Source organism: Polistes fuscatus, unplaced genomic scaffold (assembly GCF_010416935.1).
Source record: "Polistes fuscatus isolate 324 unplaced genomic scaffold, CU_Pfus_HIC Scaffold17, whole genome shotgun sequence".
NCBI classification, from domain to species: Eukaryota; Metazoa; Arthropoda; class Insecta; order Hymenoptera; family Vespidae; genus Polistes; species Polistes fuscatus.
In genome coordinates, this window is record NW_025113075.1 from 4,269,907 (window position 1) to 4,294,220 (window position 24,314).

The window sequence follows — 24,314 nt, forward strand, 5'->3', positions numbered from 1 at the left end:
TATAATATAATAATTATATAAATTATTAATATTATTAAACAATTAAATATTATTATAATAATATTATTTATATTATATTATATATATTATATTATTAATATTATTATAATAATATTTAATTTCTTATTATATTATTTATATGGTAGGTGTTTCATTTATTAACGTATTTATATTGAAACATGAATATTTGTCTAATATTAAAATAAAAGAGAGAGGAAATAAATATTGTTTTATTTGTTTAATAATAAATATTAAGTTTATTAATTATTAATATTATATATAATATAATAATTATATAAATTATTAATATTATTAAACAATTAATATTATTATAATAATATTTAATTGTTTAATAATAATATTAAAATAAATATTGTTTTATTTGTTTGTTTGAAATATTTGTTTTTTAATGTTAGAAGATATTGTTAATAATTTTTTGTAACTATTGGAAATAATGGATGCAACGTATTAATGTTTTTTATAGAAAAGAATATATATATAATATATTAATATATTAATATAAAGCATATGTTTATATATTTTATATATTATCTTATATATATTGAAATATTTGTTATTTGTGATAGTTTTGATACGGATCGTTGCAATTGTACGATCTTTGTATCGATACGTCAGGGTTTTTACACCGATGACTTTTATGTGGTAGTAACAGAACTGAGTAATAGTTATTAATATAATAATAATAATTACTGTAATTATATTATTATTTAATTTATTTAATTATTTATTTAATTATTTATTTAATTTAATTTATTATGTAATTATATTATTATATATCAGTTAGATATTAATCAAATATTGTATTAAGTGTAACTACATTTTTTAATAATATGTTTTTCTAATGTTTTAATAATACGTTTTTAATAATATGTTTTTCTATGTTTTAATAATATTTTTGTCTTTCGGAAATAGCAATAAAATCTATAACAGAACAAAGTCCTAATAAAAAGAAGAAGAAGAAGAAGAAGAAGAAGAAGAAAATATTTTTCTTTCTATTTTTCTTTTCTTCGAAAAATTATAAAACTTTGCGTCCCTTTGTACAAGAATTTTATTTTCTCAGGTAAGATCAAAGAATAGTAACTCCACGGTTATTCGTATTTCGAAATTTGATTTACTACGAACTTTTTTGTCACCAAAATCTAAAATCTCATTTCTTTCTTTCTCTTTTCTTTCTATCTTTCTATTTTTCTCACGTCAACATATTTCTTCTTTTTTTACATTTTCTAAGTTTTCTTTTTTTATTTCTCTTCCGTCAAAAATAAAATTCTCGGAGGAGCACGGTTGGAAACGCGTGATTTCTGTTAGCCGAAGAAAATATTGAACGTTGCAGCTAGCTAGCTAGCTAGCTAGCTAGGAGAAACGAATAAACGAGAAACACACGCGATGGAATTTTGAAGAAGAAATCTTTTCTAACGCCCACGCACAACACAAACTGCGAAAGAGTATTCGAGAAGTGTTTAAGTGAGATGCACGTGTGCTTTGTCCTTCTAAATCGACGTTTAAATACTTTACGGTGGTATACTAATGTCTTTCACGACATGTTGCATGCATCGTAGAATCTTACAATTAAATTAAAATTATTTCAAATATTTCACGAATTTGTTACAAGTATATATAAATATATATTTTACTTCGTATTGCAAAACATTTTAACAATCATTCAAATATATATTTCTTTATATATATATATACATTTTTATTATTATTATATTATTTATATATTTTAATTATTATTATATTATATTATTTATATATTATTATTATATTATTATTATTATATTATTTATTATATTATTTATTTGTTCATTGTAATTTACCTAATTCGTATATATAATATAATAATATATAATATATAAACAAAAACACACACACCTAAATAATTTTAATATTTTAATTTTTAATTAATAAATAAAAAATTAATTAATAATTTATTAATAATAAAAATTTAATTAATAATTTAATAATTTAATATTTTAATTATTATTATTATATTATTATTTATATTATTTAATTGTTCATTGTAATTTACCTAATTCGTATATATAATATAATAATATATAATATATAAACACAAAAACACACATACCTAAATAATAAACATAGTCGTGTTAAATGATTAATAACATGCCACCGTTTAGTTTTATCTATATATGTATATGTTAGGAAATATATTACATTTATATAAATATAGAAATAAGGTAATAAATCATTCTAAAGAAAATTTAGTAAGACATTGTAAATAAATATATATCGAACTAACGACATATGGACAACTGTTAACACGATTTAATCATTTTAAGAAAGGAAACGAAGAATAGAATCGATGATAGAAAAGAGAAAGAAGAAGGAGAGAGAAAGGGGGACGACAACAGGTGTAGTCGTTTGAGTTTCTCTATGCCAAATAATAAACGTTTATCCGATTCTAAAATATGGCAATAGTTCTTTGGAAAGATTTCACCTACGTTTAAATCTCTAATCCAAAGATTTAAATTAATGAGATTATAATAGTGACACCTTGTCTGTCGTGTTTCCCCTCCCGTCCCTCCCCCTACCCCTCCTCCTCACCCCCGAGAAGGAATAAAACATAAATCATTTGCATTTGTTTCGTTTGATTTCTATTCGAAGAAAATAATATCTCTTAAAATCGTTTAACGCGAACTATAATAATAATAATAGGTTTAACAAATTAATCATTTATTTTTTATCATAAAAATTTCATTCGAAACCGATTTAAACATCTTTCCAACCGAATTAACAACGAATTTTTCACGTAGATCATAGAAAATCTAAAACCCAAAGGGAGAATTACTTGAACGTAGACCAGAGAGAGAACAGGATCTCCTACTCGTAAATTATTCAAAAACTGACGCACGATATTGCTCTTTGTATTAATAGAACTGGACGTTCTATTTTTTGTCTTCTTGTACGATGGTAAAAATAAGGTTTCGATATGGTACGCATTTGAACGTGTTTTTGCTCGTGATTCAATTGAATTGTGTATCTCGATGAAAAGTTGATGAAAGGGGGTGGGGGGTGAGGGTTGGAGGAAGGTTTTTCGTCACTTCCTTCCTTCCTTCCTTCCTTTCTTTCTTTCGTTCATTTTATTACCAAATATTCGTATAATTTGATTTATTATTTTCATATAAAAATGAAGATTTAAGGGGTTATACGCAGTTGCGAGGCTCGAAAAAGACGTATTTTCATGAATTTTTTCTAGAAACAGTTTTTATTTCTCAAACAAAAGTGATGATAATTCAAATAGAGCTAACTTTTGAGAATACAATAGCGCGTCGATTATGTAAAAATATTAATCTGCACCGCTCCTGTAGATGATTTCCTGAACGTCCTCTAAAAAAAGACGTTTGGCGGTGATCTTCATTTTGGCGGTTTGGATTATTGAAATTAAAAAATATGGTGGATTCTTTTAAAGGATAGATTAATGCAGGTATTAAAACCAAGGAATAATAAAAATTTTGATTTTTGACAAAATGGCGTCTATTTGAAAAAAAGTTGTTGTTTTTGACTAAAATTTTCGCTCTAAATTGTTTCAAAAAAATAGTAATAAATTTTTTAAAAATTATTCCTTATACTTAATACCCGAGGAATATATCTAAGAAGATTGTGTAAAAATTCGAAACCGATCGGTTAAGCCGTTTTTGAAAAATCGAGATCACCGACTTTGAAAATACCGTTTTGAGAAAAACGCGTTTAAAGTTTCAAAGAGACGTTTACACATAGTTCAAAATTTTTGTTTGCAGCTTACATGAAGTGAAGAATATTTGTCGGATCGATTTGAAATTTTCAAAGAATATACTTAAATATATGTACATTCCGAAAATAAAAAAAAAAAAATCGATTTTTTTTAAATTCTAACTGCGTATAACCCCTTAAATTAAAGATGACAAAAAAATTTGTCATCTATAAATATTGTAATCGTTCGATTAATTAATTATTTGATAAGGATAATGAAATTATATTAAAAATATGAATTTGTTCACAGTAAGAGGAAGTATTATTTCGTACGATATTTGCGATAAAACGAAGAAGATTCTTTAACAAAGAAAATCATCGCAATACGAAGTTTCGCAAGAGACACGTGGGGATATAATAATAATAATAATAATAATAATAATAATAATAATATTCCTGGGCAAAATGAAAAAATGTCAAGAGTTTGTTTCTCGGTAGTTAGTTAAAATCCAACGTCAGTTGGAAAATAAGAAAAATAATAGCAAAATAGTTTGGATAGAAGAAGAAGAAGAAGAAGGAGGATAGAGAGGAAGGGGTAAGGCTGATGATTTTCTTGGCATACCGATGGAAACTGGGGAAACATGTAAAAAGTATATTAACCGTCTCTCTGCGATTACTCATTCGCGTACGTTTACGATTTTCATGGCTGTTTATCACGCTTTAAGTTGGAAAAGCAAATCGGCCTTGGGTCCTGGCAACTGGCCTATAAATGCGCAGGGCTATCTTCCTAACTTCTAAAAACGTTCTTAGCAAAGTTCTAAAATGTCGATCTAGTTGTCAGAAATTTTTATCCCCTAGACTTTTTTATCCCCTAGATTTTTTGTTCCTAGATTGTTAATCCCCGGACTTTTTGTTCCTAGATTGTTAATCCCCGGATTTTTTGTTCCTAGATTTTTTATCCCCGGACTTTTTGTTCCTAGATTGTTTATCCCCGGACTTTTTTGTTCCTAGATTTTTTATCCCCGGACTTTTTTGTTCCTAGATTTTTTATCCCCGGATTTTTTATCCCTGGATTTTTTATTCCTGGATTTTTCCCTCATTTTCTTTGTTCTCTTTTTTACCCGTAAGAATTATTTTGTTTTTCGATGGTAGGTTTATTTTTCTCTCTCTCTTTGTGTGTGTGTGTTTTCATATATTATATTTTATGATTTTAATGCAAGAAACAAAAGGATCCACTCTCTAGTAAATCGGACTAGATTGAATCGTTCCAGGATTACGAGTATGTCACGTGTTCGGTCAGTCGTTAAAACTGCTACTCGAAAACGCATAAAATTCGTCATACTCTCGATTATACCGTACGAACGAGCGATACTTAACTTCAACTAAAAGGGTATATATATATATATGCCTTCTGCAGAATAATTCAACGAGTTATTAGAGAGAAGTTGTGTGTCATAGTCGTTACAAAATAATAGACTAGAATAATTAATCGAATTAGAAATGTTAATAATATTTTGTAATTATTTGTCATCGTTTATTCCGATAAATACAAACACATTCGAAATTATTTTTAATTAATGGAGTATAAAGTATATATTTAATTTTATTTAACATTGTTCTAATCGTTTTTAGGGTTTTTAAAAAGGGTTCGGACATTTTCTCGTGGCTCAGATTTTTATTCTTTTTTTTTCTTTTCATTTTTTAGCTTTTTAATTTTTTTTAGGGTTTTTTCGTGCCAAAACCAGACACCGCTTCCCTCCTCTTCCCCCAGGCATTTGATTTCGAGTATTCGAGTATTCGATACTCTAAAACTCACCTCGCGTCTAGTCGTAGTTTTACGAGTAGTCGTCGTCCTAGTCATCGAAGAAATATTCTCATGGGGAGAATCCCAATCCTGGAATATCTCCGTGGTCGCCATGATGATGATGATGTTTGTTTTTAGTTTTTACTTTTTAGTTTTCTTTATTTTTCTTTTTTACGTAGAAATCTTTCTTCCTACTCCTCCTAGACGAGCTCCACCTCGAACTTTTATCAATTATTCGACTTATTGTACAATTTGAAATTGAAAAATCGTTCTCTCACTGTCTATTTTTTTTTGTTTTTTTTTCACTAAAATGCACGACCGACGTTCACCTTGACAACAGAGATTTTTCACTTATTAAAAAGTTTATTTAAAAATAAACTTTTCTCCTTACGAGATTTAATTTTTACGAGAATATTATCGTCTTTGTCCCTTCCTTATTCACAAATTGATCATATTAATTACATTCGAGGGTTGGAAAAGGGACGGGAAACTAACAAACGAACAAAACAAAACAAAACAAAGCCATGAAATTCAAAAATTCATCGAATCGTAATTAATTGAACGTGAGATTTTGAAGTAAAAAAAAGAAAAAATATTATTTTTCGTGAAATATCAAAATTACATTGGACAGGATCGTTAAAATGATCGATCAAAATTAATAAAAAAAAAAGAAAAAAAAACAAAAATAGATCACGAGTAATTCTATGATAGATCCTGCGATGAAAAAACGTTGCAAAAGAAAAAAAGGAAAAAAATAAAAAAGAAAGCAAAAAAAAGATAATGAACGATAAACGTACAATAATAATACTGTTTTCTCAAATGAATTTCGAAAATCTCGAAAATGTTATTCCCGTTTCGTAAAAGTTTCGTGTGTAAACGCGTTTAAATAAATGAAAAATCGTTAAAAAAAAAAAAAACAAAAACAAAAGAAGAAAAAAATCAAAAGAAATCACAAATAAAACCAACCCCAACTCTTTGCGTAATTATCTCTGTAAGGGTAAGTTAACGATTTAACGAAAGAAAATTCCTGATTGGTGGATGTGTAATGGAAGGGGGGGAGGGGAACAAAACAATACGTTAAATAATAAAGTAAACGAAAAGAAAAGAAAAGGTTTGGAAGTGGCGGTGTTTGTGGTTTGTGGTGGTGGTAGTGGTGGTGAGGGGGTCGGAGAGGGAACAACAGAATTTTTAAATAAAAAAAAAAACGAAAGTAGAAGAAAGTGTAGAAGAAAGTAGAAAAGAAAATGAAGAAAAGCACGGTTTAAGAGTAAAGTATATGCGTGATTGTAGGTGGACCACGCGCGACTGAAGCTTTTCGCGATCTTTTGGGCTCTTCTCTCTCTTTCTCTCTCTTTCTCTCTCTTTCTTATTCTATCTCGGTCTTTCTCAACCTCGTGTGTGTGTGTGTGTGTGTCTTTTCTCTTTCCGTCGAGTAACCGATTCCAGAAATACGGAGAAACATGTATAATTAGGACGGTACGCTAGTAGAGAGAGAGAGAGAGAGAGAGAGAGGATGACGAAGATGACGATATACAGTTCTGTCTCGCGTAAAACACGTTCCATCTTTTTTCTTCTTATTGAAAATTACAGTCTTTGTATTTTTTCTCATATGATGTTGTTTTTCTGTTTTTTTTTTTTGCATATTTTCTTATCTTATAGACGTGTGCGTTAATTTTTGTCACAATTATTTCATCAATTTTGAATATAAGACATTACAAGTTTTTTATTGTCAGTGTTTTCGAACACAATAGGTAAAATAATAATATCGAGATTGTTTTATTAAAATTTGAATTAAATTAATTTATATAGTTATAATATGTAAATTAAATAATATTATATAGGATATAACGTACGTTTTTTAACACTTTGGTAATTATATTTAATTAATTTTTAATATAGATGAAAGAATAATTTTCAAGTTTTTTATTGTTAGTGTTTTCGAACACGATAGTAAAATAATAATATCGAGATTGTTTTATTAAAATTTCAATTGAATTAATTTATATAGTTATAATATGTAAATTAAATAATACTATATAGGATATAACGTATGTTTTTTAACACTTTGGTAATTATATTGAATTAATTTTTAATATAGATGAAAGAATAATTTTCAAGTATTTATTGTCAGTGTTTTCGAACACGATAGATAAAATAATATCGAGATTGATTTATTAAATTTAAATTGAATTAATTTATAGTTATAATAGTAAATTAAAATACTATAGGATATAACGTATGTTTTTTAACACTTTGGTAATTATATTGAATTAATTTTTAATATAGATTAAAGAATAATTATATTGATGTATTGCAAAGTATTTTTAGTGATTTCGAATGGTAAGAAAATAGTATTGATTTCTTTTTATTAATTTTAAAATAAATAATTTGTATTAATTTTAAAATAATTTTAAATAAATAATAATAAAATAAATAATAAATTATATATAATAATTAAATAATACTCTATACGATATGTAAATTTTTTTTAAATAGAATTAATCGATAATTCGAACATTATTAATTAACCAAGAAAATATATATTTCGTTAATTTGTCCCTATTTTAATTATTTTCAAAATAATATCGATTATTAATGTACACTTTTAAATAGTTTACAATGAATAATGAAATAATACTCCACACATAACGTAAATTTATTTAACTATTAATAATCAAAAATTCCGAGAAGTCATTAATTAATTCTGGCAACGTTTAAATCGATTTCCCATCTCAAAATAAAAAAAGAAGAAAAGAAAAGAAAAGAAAAAAACAATGAAAATAAAATCATTCTTATCTTTAAATAAAATCGTCTGGTTGGAAATTTTCCCAGTACCATTAATAACATTTCTTTTTATATTCATCATTAATAAAAGATAACGTCATAGTCATTTGATTATTAAAGAAACGTAACCGTAGCCGACAATTGCGTCAAGAGTTTTGACGTCACGGTGACGTTAAAAACGTTTCAGGTGCAGCACTACCATCGAATAGTTGGAAAATTTCGGAACATTTACGAGCTTTGCTTTGCGTTCGTTCGTTCATTCATTCGTTCATTCGTTCGTTCATGCGTTCGAATTTTCAAACCAGTCTACGGTTTAGAAAAAAGGGAACAGGAATTGTACCTTTCAATCGAACGACAATAGAAAAAAGGTTGAAAACGTTATCGTTTCGTTTCGAGTTAACCCGACTACGTCATCACGGATTTTAGGTTGTCCCTTTATGCATCGACCTCGTTCGATGCGTGGGTGGGTGGATAGGTGTGTGTGCTTGTGTGTATGCGTTAGCTCCGCGTTTATTTAAAATAAAGTTCGAGGAAGAGAGAGAGAGAGAGAGGAGTGTGGAAGGACGACGATTAAGTGGCGCTTACAATTTTTTTTTTCAATAAATTTCACTTAGGAGTGCAGATTAATCGATTCTCGATTCTCGATTAATCAAACATTTTCATCCAATACTGAATTTTGCTCGTAAAACAAAGACCTCCCCCCCCGCCCCTATATTTAAATTAAATTTAATATCACGTTAATTTAAAGAAATAAATTAAAAATAATTCACTCGGAATAACACATCTTAAAACACATCTTTTGTAAAGAAATAATTATCGTAATTGCCCCTTACTCACGAAGGAGTTAAATATTTTTCCCCCTTAAATCTTACAATTACAATTCTTTTACTTTTTAATATATATATAATAATAATATAATAAATATGTATAAATATATTAAGAATAATATCTTCTTAACACACATCTTTCGTAAAGAAATAATTAATAATAAAAAAGAAATATTAAATTAATTTAATAAATATAAATAATAATAATAATAAATAATAATAAATATAAATGAATATAATTTAATAAATAATTAAATATTAAAATAAAAGAAATAAAGAATAATAAGAGATTCAATATTTTTCTTTTACCCCCTCTCCCTAAAAACCTTTTACAATTACAATTTTGACTACTCTTCTGGATCTCGTTGTTTTTTTATTTTCCTTTTTTTATTATTATTATTTTGATTATTTATTAAATTCGTTGTCAAATGTTTTGCGGCAATGGGGACGGTCGCGTTCGTTCGTGTTGCGTATTATATGTTTTCTAAGATCCCACAACGGATTTGCAGCAGTCCACACATTTCGGTCAATCGCAATTGCAATTGCAAACGTTCAGGACAGATATCGGATCCGTTTGTTTGCGAACTCGCAGAAATAATATTTGGCACGGGAAGCACAAGCGTTGCACCGTCGCCACCACCGCCACCACCACCACCGTTTTCCGTTTATGCAAGACTTCAGGGAAAATCTTATACGATGATATCTGTTGGCGATCGGTAAACTTGCTTGCTTTGCTTTATCCTTTACTTCCCATCTTCGTATCGCGTGTATTCGACTCTTAATATACTACCTTACTTATTTATACTACATCTTGTTACACTATATTATCTATTTATCTCTTTCTCTCTCTCTCTCTTTCCACCCCCCCACCGTTCCCCCTTACTTCTTCTCTTTTTCTATTTTTTTTCTCTTTCTATAACGTATCTACTCTAACACGATTATAAATTACTAGGTAATTTATTATTTCCTCGACTTAGTTGCTAAATAAATGTTACATGTATTCGTAATGTTTATCTTCCAAATTGTATTTCCGCGTTCCTTTGCTATTTTTTTTTTTCTTTATTAATTAAATTTATCATTTTATCGTAATATATATATAATTATTTAATATATTTAATGTATATATTAAATTTATCATTTTATTATATGTATTTTATTATATATTTTAAATTTATCATTTTATCGTAATATATATATATATAATTATTTAATATATTTAATGTATTTAATATACATATATATTAAATTTATCGTTTTATTATATGTATTTTATTATATATATTTTAATATATATATGAAATTTATCATTTTATAAATAATATATAATATTTTATATAATTAGTTAATATATTTATGTATTAATAATATATATGTAGGATTCGTGAAAAATTGGGCCGTTGGACAGACTGGACCGGGACTCGAACCCGGATTTTCCGCTTTCCGCGACTGCTTTTTAACCAATTGAGCTATCCAGGGCCCACCGTCCAATCTCCTCACGAACGCCTACTTAAGTGTTTGGCTTGGAGGTGCTCGCATCCCACATATATATATTAAATTTATCATTTTATTATATGTATTTTATTATATAGATTTTATTATATATATATATTAAATTTATCATTTTATATCATAAGTTTTTGTATTTTTATATTCTCAACGTTATTAATTTATTCTTATTATCTGTAATTGGTAAAATTAATTGTTCGTTGTATGTTTTTTTTTTGTTATTGTTTAATTTCCAATTAGTAGCAGATAGGAGGTAAAGCTTAACATTTTTTTGACGAATTAAAAGACAATCTCTTTGGGGATTTTTTTATTTGTCTGTTAACGTCAGTCAATCTTTGTCTCTCTCTCTCTCTCTCTCTCTCTCGCTCTCTTTTTTCTCTCTCTCTCGTGGTCTCTTTTTCCGAAATGTCAGACTCCTCTTAAAAGATACTACTCTCCTATTCTACTCTTCCGCGATTTAGTCGAGGATGCACACGTGTCATTAATTTCCTACGCCCACCGCCAATTTTCGTTTGGCTTTTCTTCTCTCTCCTTACTGTTTCAAGCCCTCTCTCACGTCCTCCCCCCCACCCCCCGCCCCCCAACCCGTCCCGTCTTCATCCCTTCTCCATACCCCACTTCATCTCCTCATCACCGTTCCGTATAAAAACTCATTTCTGCATTGACCCAGGCCCGAATTGCGAAAGCGTGGAAAATTTTCTCTGGATCTTCGTTTCGATGGATGTTTAAATGAAACTCACGCTTTTATCGTCAAAGTTAAATAAATATATATATGCGAAAATGTTGTTATTAATTTTCTAATAAACGATATTGGATCTCGTTTACTAATTCAAATAGAAAATTGAATTGGAACTTTATTTAATCGTTATTTTTATAATGGAATATATACGTTGAAATTTTGTATATTAATTTAATTATAAATTGTTTGATCACATTTTCAAATCAAATGGAAATAAATATTATAACTTTATGTAAGAATTATTATTTTTACAATAGAAAATTTATTTTAATTTAATAATAGATGGTTAGATCGTTTTACAAATCAAATGCAAATGATTTATAACTTTGTGTAATAATTATTTTCATAATAGATATACATTTGGAATTTTATATTAATTTAATTATAAATCGTTTGATCAAATTTGCAAATCAAATGGAAATAAATATTATAACTTTATGTAAGAATTATTATTTTTACGATAGAAAATTTATTTTAATTTAATAATAGACGGTTAGATCGTTTTACAAATCAAATGCAAATGATTTATAACTTTATTTAATAATTATTTTCATAATAGATGTATATTGGAATTTTATATTAATTTAATAATAATAATAATTTTAATTTAATAATAATAAAAATTTAATAATAATAATTTGATAATCAATTATTTTCATAATTGATGTATATTGGAATTTTATATTAATTTAATAATAAATTGTTTGATCACATTTGCAAATCAAATGGAAATAAATATTATAAACTTTATGTAAGAATTATTATTTTTACAATAAAAAATTTATTTTAATTCAATAACAGATGATTAGATCGTTTTACAAATCAAATGCAAATGATTTATAACTTTATTTAATAATTATTTTTATAATAGAATTATTCATCGAGAATTTGTATACTATAATTTAATAATAAATTATTAGATCATTTACAAATCAAATAAAAAAAGAATGATAAAATTATGTAATAATAATTATTATTATAATATATAATGCATTGAAAATTTATTCTATAATAATAATAAATACCTTAGATCAAATACAAAAGAATAATAAAATGATGTAATAATTATTATTATAATCATTATCATTTTACAAGCAAATATAATACGTGACACGAACCCTGATTGTGATCTCATAAATGTCAATAAGTAAATGTCACGAGTACTTTAAGTATAACCGGTAAAATCGATTACGTTGTTTCGTGTTGGTTCGTTGGTCAACCTTCTGACATTAAACGTATCTTGACTAACTATCTTTAGATAATTTATCAATTATTAGATCGGTCAATTAATAATGTCAACTGGTTCAAAGAATTATTATCAGACTCGTAATTCTGCATTTGAAAATGTTTTTACCTAATATATTTTTGTTTTTGTTTTATCAATGATATTATTTTTAAAATAATTATATTACGTTTAATATAATTAAAATTCAATAGAAAATCTTATCTCCAATAAATAAAATAAAAGACACATTCATTTTATACGATTTAAATATTATTTTTAAAATTTCATTTGTGATTCACGAAGAAAAAAGTGTTTCTCTATCTTCGGTGGTTTAAAGAAATATTGTTTAAGTGAAAAATATTATATTTATATACTGTTATTTATATTGTACTTATTATATTGTATACTGTTGACATTTAAATATTTCATTTTATAAATAATCGACAATTTGTTTCTCGACGAGCGTTAAATGTTTTTACATTCCGTGGTTTGCACGTGGATTAATTTAACCTAGACAAGTAAGAATAATTATTCTATTTTATGCTTAAACGATCAATTTATTTAAATAAAAATCCTTTCTTTGAATTTAATTAATTATTCTTTCAAAAAAAAAAAAGAAGAAAAATCAACAGAAAATTCGTATAAATTATATTTCAATTGATTATCAATTTTAAATGATTTTTTTCTCTTTTCTTGAAGATTGTTTATTTAAAAATGAATATACACATATATATGTATATTGTTTAAAGTCGATGGATTATTATGAAAATTTGGATGAACAGATGGCACCACCTCTTAGAAGAAACATTACAGTCGACAGACCTAAAATCATCTAACTAAACTCCGAACCATCCGTCAGATGGTGTTCAGATATATTATCCGAGTTTCAACTATTTATCTGTTGAGTTAGATGATTAAAAATGATATTCGACATAAATCGATTTTATTTTAATACAAATTTTAAACATTTATTATAATTAAAATATATTCACTCGACACAAAAAAAAATTACTTCGAAAAGAATTCAATCTGATTGGATGAACAATTGTTGATGGGTGGCGGGAGGGTAGGGGTGGGGGTTGATTTATAATAAAATTAAAAAAAAATAAAGGAGGACGAATAATGTTATGGGGAATTTGTAATGTTTTCTCTTTTAATGGAATGAAAATTTCTTTCTTATACTCGTAGGATAGAATTGAACGTAACGCAACGAAGAAAGTTAAATTTATCGAAGTTTCGACGTCGAGCACAGCTAAGAAATAATAACGTCGATCCGGATAGCTGTTAATACGATTATAGATAGTTTCTTCCTTCGTCAAGGCCATTTAATTTGATCTATAGAAGAAACGTCTCTCATAGTCCAAAATAACGAACATTGCGAAGTTTAGAAACGATAAATATTCGATTCGCGATACGTCCTTTACAATTTTAAACGATTATTTAACTTTAATGATTACACGTTTTATCTAATTTTGTGTATTATTTTCATTAGACAAATATAAACGTTTTTCAAAATATTTCAAGTATCTTGCAAATCACTGTTCAGATTCGTATAATATTTTATATTTCCAGTTAAAATCATAGTTTTATAGTATATTAAAGAATTTTTATCAAATAGGTTGTTTTATTAAATAATCAAACAAACATTTATTTAAGTTTACATATTCTAATAATAATTGTCAAGTTTCGTGTAATATTTTATATTTCCAGTTTAAAATATTGTGGTCTTATACTATTAAGGAATTGTTGTTAAATAGGTTGTTTAATTAAATAATCAAACAAACATTTATTTAAGTTTACATATTCTAATAATCACTGTTAAGTTTCGTGTAATATTTTATATTTCCAGTTAAAAATCGCGGTCTTATACTATTAAGGAATTGTTGTTAAATAGGTTGTTTAATTAAATAATCTGACCAAAATGTATATTTTTTTAAGTTACGTATCCTAATAATCACTATTATGATTCCTATAATTTTATATTTCCAGTTAAAAATCGTGGTTTTATAGTCTATTAAAGAATTTTTATCAAATAGGTTGTTTTATTAAATAATCAAACAACATTTATTTAAGTTTACATATTCTAATAATCATTGTTAAGTTTCGTGTAATATTTTATATTTTCAGTTTAAAAGTTTCGTGTAATATTTTATATTTCCAGTTCAAAATATCGTGGTTTTATACTATTAAGGAATTGTTGTTAAATAGGTTGTTTAATTAAATAATCAAACAAACATTTATTTAAGTTTACACATTCTAATAATCACTGTTAAGTTTTGTGTAATATTTTATATTTCCAGTTAAAATATATATCGTGGTCTTATACTATTAAGAAATTGTTGTTAAATAGATTGTTTAATTAAATAATCTAACCAAAATTTATATTTTTTTAAGTTTACGTATCCTAATAATCACTGTTAAGATTCCTACAATATTTATATTTCCAGGTAAAATCGCGGCTTTAAGATATTGAAAGATTCTTGTCAAATAAGTTGTCCTATTAAATAACAAAATTAAGTAACAAAAATTTATTTAAATTTAAGTATTCCAATAATCATTGTTAAGATTACTATAATATTTTATATTTCCAGTTAAAATAACGATGTTATGGTATCAACAAGATTGTTATATTAAATAGTTTGTTTTATGAAATAATCTAATCAAAATTTATTTAAATTTAAGTATTCCAATAATCATTGTTAAAGATTCCTATAATATTTTATATTTCCAGTTAAAATAACGATGTTATGGTATCAACGAGATTGTTATTAAATAGTTTGTTTTATGAAATAATCTAATCAAAATTTATTGAAATTTAAGTGTTCCAATAATCATTGTTAAAATTCCTATAATATTTATATTTCCAATTACAAATCGTGGTCTTATACTATTAAAGAATTTTTATCAAATAGGTTATTTTATTAAATAATCAAACAAACATTTATTTAAGTTTACATATTCTAATAATTACTGTTAAGTTTCACGTAATATTTTATATTTTCAGTTAAAAATCGTGGTCTTATACTATTAAGGAATTGTTGTTAAATAGGTTGTTTTATTAAATAATCAAACCAAAATTTATATTTTTTTAAGTTTACGTATCCTAATAATCACTGTTAAGATTCCTAATAATATTTTATATTTCCAGGTAGAATCGCGGCTTTAAGATATTGAAAGATTCTTGTCAAATAAGTTGTCCTATTAAATAACAAAAATTAAGTAACAAAAATTTATTTAAATTTAAGTATTCCAATAATCATTGTTAAGATTACTATAATATTTTATATTTCCAGTTAAAATAACGATGTTATGGTATCAACGAGATTGTTATTAAATAGTTTGTTTTATGAAATAATCTAATCAAAATTTATTTAAATTTAAGTGTTCCAATAATCATTGTTAAAGATTCCTATATTTTATATTTCCAGTTAAAATAACGATTTTATGGTATCAAGGGATTGTTATATTAAATAGTTTGTTTTATGAAATAATCTAATCAAAATTTATATAAATTTAAGTATTCCAATAATCATTGTTAAGATTCCTATAATATTTTATATTTCCAGTTAAAATAACGATGTTATGGTATCAACGGGATTGTTGTCAAATAGATTGTCTTATTAAGTAACCTAACAAAAATTTATTTAAGTTTACGTATTACAATAAAGTTGACTACCAAGTGAGATGAAACTTTCCATCGGGCCGCCGGCTGTTTTTCAAGTAACGCGTTATTTTTAAATCAACCTTTTTCCCCCTCCTCCTACCCTCCCACCCCCCTACCCCCCGCTGATCTTCTTCCCATCGTCTCTCCATCTCTCATTCCTTCTGGTTCCTCCAAAAAAAAGAAAAAAAAAAAGAAAAGAAATTCAGACCTCCCTTTCTCTTACGTCAGAGACAAACGGCACGGATTGAAATCTCTCTCTCTGATTGTTTTCTTTACCACGGTGTTATGAAAAATGTGTTGTTTAACTCTTCCTATCGGGTTTTGAAAGTTTCCTATGGTAACAATAACGAAAAAAAGAGGCAAATCATTTTTCTTTCTTTCAATTTTTCTTTCTCGTCAATCCACTTTCTTTCAAACTTTATCTTCAACGAATTAATAATACACGATTATTATTTCCTTTTCTTTTATTCTTTTTCTTCATCTTCTTTTTGTTCTTTCTATCTTAGACATCTTCTTTTTTTTTTTCTTTTTTGATGTGATAATAATAATAATAATAATGATGATAATGATGATAATAATAATATTGTTGGAACAATGTTTCGATCAATTTATACGTTGTCAATTTCGTTCACAAAGAGTATATAAAACTACCATTCGACAGTTCGATGATATATTTGTCCTGTTTTAATCGAGAAAGGGTCATCCAAATGGGAAAATGAAAAACTAAATTATGACTGGGAGAAAATTAACGAAGAGTTCTCATCGAATAGATTGCTGCTGTTTTCTAATTAACGTGTACTATGCGTGACGATCGAAAGAAGACAGAAAAAACAAAAGAAAAAATAAGATAAAGAAAACGAAAAATAAATAAATTCGTTAAATAAATAAATAAATAAATAAATAAATAAATAAATCAGTAAACGCGAGATTGATTATATTCGTGTTATAATTATAAACGACTGATAATTAAATTGAAATAATATTGACAAAAAGTTATACGCTTCGCGGAGTTAAATAATTTTGAATTTTTTTTTTTTATCGATTTTTTTATCGAATGAAAATAAAAAGAAAGAAGAAGAAGAAAAAACGAGAAGCATATATTTTTAATACGTATTATTAGTTTAGTCGCGTTTAAGTTATTCTTATTTTTTTTTTATTTTTCTTTTTTCTTTTTTTCCACGTTCAACGCATTTCTTTTTTGCTCGGTAACTTAGAGTCACTTTGTAAAATTCGTTGAATTAAAAATACGAGTACACGTGTCGGCTAGAAAAAGAAGAAGAAGAAGAAGAAGAAGAGCTAGAAGAAAAAATTAACGCGTGCGGCAAACTCGAAAGTTTTTTTTATTTTTATTCATCGATCGAGCCAAACGTTCGAAAAACCAATGGCGACTGTTAAAGAAAGCAAGCCAACAACGTCGGGTGTACTGACACCGATGTTTATTACTTGCCCCTTTCCTTCATCTGTGAGATTAACGGCCCGGAATGAAGCTTCTCGATGAAATAACTTATAAACGAATTTGAATTTCCCGCCACGCGTCAACTTTCCCCCACTCCGACAATTGAACATGGCCGACCGAACGTTCGTGATCTAACGCATGTGGAAAATATTTGTAGATCAATTTATTATTGTATATACACTCTAACTCGTTATTTCTTTAACAATAATTTAATGATATAATAATAATAATGTATTTTAATTAAATAAATAATAAGATAAGAATACTTTTGTTTGGGAAAGAATTGAATTTAGGATAAATCCGTATTGTGTTAGAATTGTTCATAGATAGATAGACAGATAGACAGATAGATAGATATGTGTTATTCGCACGAAATCGAAATTAGCACTTGCAAGGACAATGACTCGTCCGTTTCGGGCGTATACGATGCGGCACGCCTTCGATGTAAGCCGGAGACAGCTGCCGGTAATTCGTTATACGTTATATTGGCGTCCATGCGCCATTAAGGTGAACAGTCAAATGGGATATATTCTAAAATACATTTAAAACAGTTACGCGTGATAATGCAATCTTTAAATGGATCTTACAAATCGATAGAATCGATCGATCATGACACCGTTCAACAACTTTTTTCTCCAATCATTTTTGATCGTTATTTTTCTTTAATTGTTTCCTTTAATATCAGAGACTCAATATTTTTCAATATTTTATATTAAAAAATTGCAACATTACTTGTTGTTAGACAAGTTAATATTAAATTTGAGATTCTTTCAAAATCATCCAACATTCAACAGTTTTTTCCAAATCATTTTTAATCGTTAGACAAGTTAATATTAAATGTTGAGATCTTTCAAAATCATCCAACATTCAACAGTTTTTTCCAAATCATTTTTAACATTACTCGTTAGACAAGTTAATATTAAATGTTGAGATCTTTCAAAATCATCCAACATTCAACAGTTTTTTCCAAATCATTTTTAATCGTTAGACAAGTTAATATTAAATGTTGAGATCTTTCAAAATTATCCAACATTCAACAGTTTTTTCCAAATCATTTTTAATCGTTAATTTTTCTTGAATTGTTTCCCTTAATATCAGAGACTCGATATTTTTCAATATTTTATATTAAAAAATTGCAACACATTACTTGTTAAACAAGTTACTATTAAATTTAACATGTAAACTAATTTAAATGAAAAACTCTTAAGTCGAATTGTTTGGCAAATAATGTATAATACAAAAATAATAATTCTTTAACAAAGAATCGATTAAACATTAACAATTTATTTAACGAAATTCGACGGTAAACCAAAAGATCATCACTGTGAACCCTAACGAGAGGATCATCGGAGTAACCCTTTCCAGATTTTTCTTCAAACTTTCTACACTAGTTAACATAAGAATTTTCACGAAATTTCTACCACTCTATCCCCCTCTACACCTCCCTCATTTTTTCGCAAATAGTAAAATCCCTTGTTTTATTTTTCAAACAAAGTCCAATAAATATTCTCATGAACTATTATTAGAATGAACCAAAAGTTCACTGCATTGTTTCGGATAGTGCAATTTTGCGTAGTCAATAAGATAACTTCGATATTAATTTAAAAAAATTCCGAGAAACTTTTGACGATAGGGAAGGGTTGTTCACCCTGATGGAGAGTGTGCAAAGTTTGAAAAAAAAATAATCTGACAAGGGTAACTGTAAAGAATATTCCTCGTGTAAGAAACGAAGGGAACAGTTCATTGCTTAAAAGAACCGTGGATCCATGGAAACCACCAATGACAGAGAATAAAGAGGACTCTACAAGAGAGAAAGATGAAAACAAAAAATCAAAAAAGAAAGAAAGAAATAAGACATTGGTTCTATTCGTTAGGACAATTTCGAAATGAGAGTACGTCGTAGTTTCTTCTGCTAACGAAAGGGAACGGGTGTCGTCGTTTCATGACTTCCGCTTCGCTTAACTTCGCTTTTATAACCGATGCATATCCAGCGTCTCAATTAGTGTTGCTTCTACTTCGTCCAAAGGAAAGTAAAAGATTGAGTGAGAAAGAGAGAGAGAGAGAGAGAAATAGAATTTAAAGTCCATGGATCTTCGAACTGAAAATAGATACTCGAGTTCGTCTGTCGGTAAGCTTTCGACGTGAGCGAGCTTTCCTGGACAGATCGAGGCCTATTTTCATACCCGATCAACTCGAAGAAGAGAGAAACTGAACAGATAAGATAATCCGAGAGAGGCGTCGTTTATAACACGATTCATACCCCTCCAACCCCTAAAACACCTAAAACCTTCCCGGATATCCGCCAAAATTTGACCTTCTTTTACTCGTTAACTCGTTTCGAATGTTGAGAATGTTGTGGTGTTATTTGTTTGGATGTAAAGTATTTCGATCAATGATTTGTGTTTATTGGATAAATATTCATTGATTGATTGAACACGTTTATTTGGTTAATATTAGATAATAGATAAAGAAATTTGTAGAATTTTGGAAGTTATACTTTTTTTGGCGCGTTTGGGAAAATGTAATGGGGAGTGGATTTTGTTCCGAGCGTCTGGAAAAACGACACCATGAAGTTTGTCGGTATTTACGACGCGCGGCAAAGCGATTTCAAGTATACGGCATGAAGTTGTCTTCTCTTCTTCTTCCCCTTTTTTCTCAAGCGGGTCACCCATCCAAATACTAATCGTACTCAGCGCTGCTTTACTTAAATGATCGAAGTGGGAACTAATACTATCACCGTGCCATGGCTGTTGACGCGTCAAGTAATTAGATATATTTCTCTTATATTTAGTGTAGACTGATATCTATATTTTGATATTTTCTTTTCCTTTTTTTTATTCTTTCTTATATATATATATATAATAAGGTAAAAGCCCCCTCGGTTGGCCAGTTAAGCCGTTTTCTTTTTTAGAAAAATTATATTCATTCAATAAAATAACTTACATCTAAACTAATGGTTTAACCTGTAAGCTTGAGCTTTCAGCTTTGAATAAAAATAAAGAAAAGACAAATTATTCATAAATATTTTAATAATAAATTAAAAAAAACATAGATTTGCAATGTCCCTATTTTTAGCCAACTTTCTCCCTCTTTTGGCCACGCATGTCCCCTCATTTGGCCATGTTTCCTATTTAAAATAAATAATTAATTAATAACTAATTTATTAAATAAATCAAAATTGAATAATTCAAAACTCGTGTACAAAGAAATTAATTACTCATTAGTATTAAAAAAACTAGTTGAATACTTTATGTACAAATATATATAACCTCAAAGCGAATAGCCATAAGTTGGCTAATGATAAAAATAGAGGCAATAATACTGTCTCCATGCTTGGCCACCATATTTTAATGGAGAATAATTCAAAATCACTTAATTTTCAATTTCTATAATAATTTTAAGCTATGTTAATTGCAGAAAAAAAAAATATTTTGGTTGCTATTGTCAAAAATGAAATATATAGGTTAATAAAAATCACAGTATCCTTACCTTACTTAACAAGAAACCATCCAAAAACAGAAGTCTTGCACAACTTTATTTTTTTTCGTTTTTAAATATATTTTTAAAATAATCCGAATTACTTTCAATGATATTTTAAAATTAGAATTTTTTTTTTTAAAAACTGTCACCATGTGCACATCAGCATATAATTTATAATCACTGTTGTGGCATAAAGTGGCCAATAGAGGGGGCCTGGCCAACCGAGGGGGCTTTTACCTTAATAATTATTTTTTTTTTTTTTAAGTTTCTTTTTTCTTTAAAGTTATTTTTGAGGTTATTGAGGTTATATTCGTTTTGGTACGGCAGAAAAGTATTACTTCTTACGTGCGTACATAAGTACACACACCAGTTTTTTTTTTTAGTGTAAAGGGTTAATAATGAATATTTATCTATTATTTTTACATTTAAAAATTCATTTTAGATTGGTCGATCTAATAATTTTGTTCAATGTGTTATTTATTTAATAAATATTATATATACTTATATTATAGAAAATACCAATTGATTGATCGAAATCTTTGATGTGGCTAATATTAGATAATAAAGAAGAAAATTTTGTACAATTTTATCGGTACTAATTAATTGCAATTACTTATTTGTAATAATTAATATTTATCTATCACTATGACATATAAAAATGAATTTTTGAATTTGTTGATCTAATAATTTTGGAATAAACATAAATAGTTATTTATTTAGAAATATGATATATTTGAACAAATGTTTATCAGAAAATATCAATTGATTGTTCGAACTCATTTATATATGGTTAATTGTAAAATTAGATAATAGATCAAGAAATTTGTAGAATTTTTTCAGTGTAAAGGGTTACGTTTATTATGTTGTAATAATGAATATTTATCTACTATTGTAACATTTAAAAATTCATTTTAGATTGGTCGATCTAATAATTTTGTTCAATGTGTTATTTATTTAATAAATATTATATATACTTATATTATAGAAAATACCAATTGATTGATCGAAATCTTTGATGTGGCTAATATTAGATAATAAAGAAGAAAATTTTGTACAATTTTATCGGTACTAATTAATTGCAATTACTTATTTGTAATAATTAATATTTATCTATCACTATGACATATAAAAATGAATTTTTGAATTTGTTGATCTAATAATTTTGGAATAAACATAAATAGTTATTTATTTAGAAATATGATATATTTGAACAAATGTTTATCAGAAAATATCAATTGATTGTTCGAACTCATTTAGATGATTAATTGTAAGATTAGATAATAGATCAAAAAATTTGTAGAATTTTCTTTTACGCAAAGGGTTGCGTTTACTCGAAAACTTAAAAGGGAAAAATTGATAAATTCATTTCGATCATCATCATCATCATCATCATCATCATCATATTAATTCATTTGAAATCTACATTTTTATTTCTTTATGTTTTTCTTTTCTTCTCGTTTCATTTCTTTTCGGGATCATCTCGGTATTTATATTTTGTTATTTGGTATTTTTATTTCTTCACCGTTGATATAAAAAAAGATATATATATAATAGTTATGATAGGAGAGAAAGTGTTAGATAGAAAGATAAACGATATTCTAGATGCTTTTATCGAATCCAAGAGTAGAAATTACAGTTGGCACAGCTGATACTGTCGTTCATCGATCAATTACCAACGCCCGTTAACTTAATGCAATCGTTCGAAAATTGTTTTTCAAAGATATATATAGATATATTCTATATATTATTATATTATATAATAAATATATTCTCGAGAAAATGAGAAAAGAAAATTCTATCAATTTGATGTATATAACAGTGTGTGTTACGTGTTATTTATTTAAAAATAAATTAATTAAAAAACAAAAGCAAAAAAAAAGGGAAAAAATGAAATAGCATATCAATATATTATTATTATTATAGTGATCGATTGAAAAATAATTTCGAAAACAATTTTCTATAGAATTTCTTTTTTCTTAGAAATTTTTTCTTTTTTTTTACTTTTTATGAAAATTATGAATATCGGTCGAATGGAGCGTATAAATATGAAAAAAAATTCAGAAATGTCTCTGGGAACAGTTTGTGTGCTTGACAGAAAATATGAAAAAGAGAAAAAGAGAGAGAGAGAAAGAGAGAGAAAGAGAGAGGAGAGTAAAAAAAATGGAGACAGACAGTCGCGACGTTTTCTGAACATTGTAATTCAAATCGACAAAGACGAGAACGACAACGAAGACGAACGAAGATGAAAATGAAAATGAAAATGAAAATGAAGAAGACGAAGAAGACGAAGAAGACGAAGACGAAGACGAAAACGACGAACGTTTGCCAAGGAGGGCGGACATTAAAGGCGAGACGTTGGTTTCTGTTTGCGTACGAGGAATCCCGGTTCCGGGCTATGCAACAGGTCCAAATAGCAAAGACAAATGCACATCGACACATATTTAAACCCCTTCATATTTTTTTTTTAATATTATAATAAATAATATATTTTATCTGTGTGTGTTATTTGCAATAGAACAATGAAAGACAAGAAAAAAGAAAATAAAGAGCCCCTTCATATTTTTTTTTAATATTATAATAAATAATATATTTTATCTGTGTGTGTTATTTGCAATAGAACAATGAAAGACAAGAAAAAAGAAAATAAAGAGCCCCTTCATATTTTTTTTTAATATTATAATAAATAATATATTTTATCTGTGTGTGTTATTGCAATAGAACAATGAAAGACAAGAAAAAAGAAAATAAAGAGTCCCTTCATATTTTTTTTTAATATTATAATAAATAATGTTATATAAATTTAATTAATTTAATAATTAATTTAATTAATTTATAATAATATTATAATAAATAATATTATATATATATAAAATATATATATAAATAATATTTTATCTGTGTGTTTTATTGCAATAGAACAATAAAAGACAAGAAAAAAGAAAATAAATAAACAGATTTTTCGTTTTGTATGGTATTTTTAAGAATTCATTTTGAATTACTGGACTGTTGTGTTGGATCCTGGAAATTTTGTTAATGCTAAATTAAATGAGATTAATTTGTTATAATAATTATTATTATTATATCTATTATTGTGGCATTTAAACATTAATTTTGGATT

The 24,314-nt window shown here is 26.7% G+C and overlaps 1 protein-coding gene across 5 annotated transcripts in view; it reads right to left on the minus strand.

Moving 5' to 3' along the window:
• Positions 1 to 6,020, minus strand: part of LOC122515048 (tropomodulin) — a 51,808-nt gene extending 45,788 nt beyond the window's left edge. For 2 of the 5 annotated variants that reach the window (XR_006303197.1, XM_043632206.1), the window contains exon 1: positions 5,528 to 6,020. Coding sequence is in view for 3 of the 5 variants with exons in the window: in XM_043632206.1 (XP_043488141.1) it covers positions 5,528 to 5,629 (102 nt within the window). In the remaining 2 variants the exon portion in view is untranslated. The remainder of the gene's footprint in view (positions 1 to 5,527) is intronic. The other 3 variants (XR_006303198.1, XM_043632209.1, XM_043632208.1) reach the window with 3 other exon arrangements.
• Between the last annotated feature and the right edge of the window lie 18,294 nt (positions 6,021 to 24,314).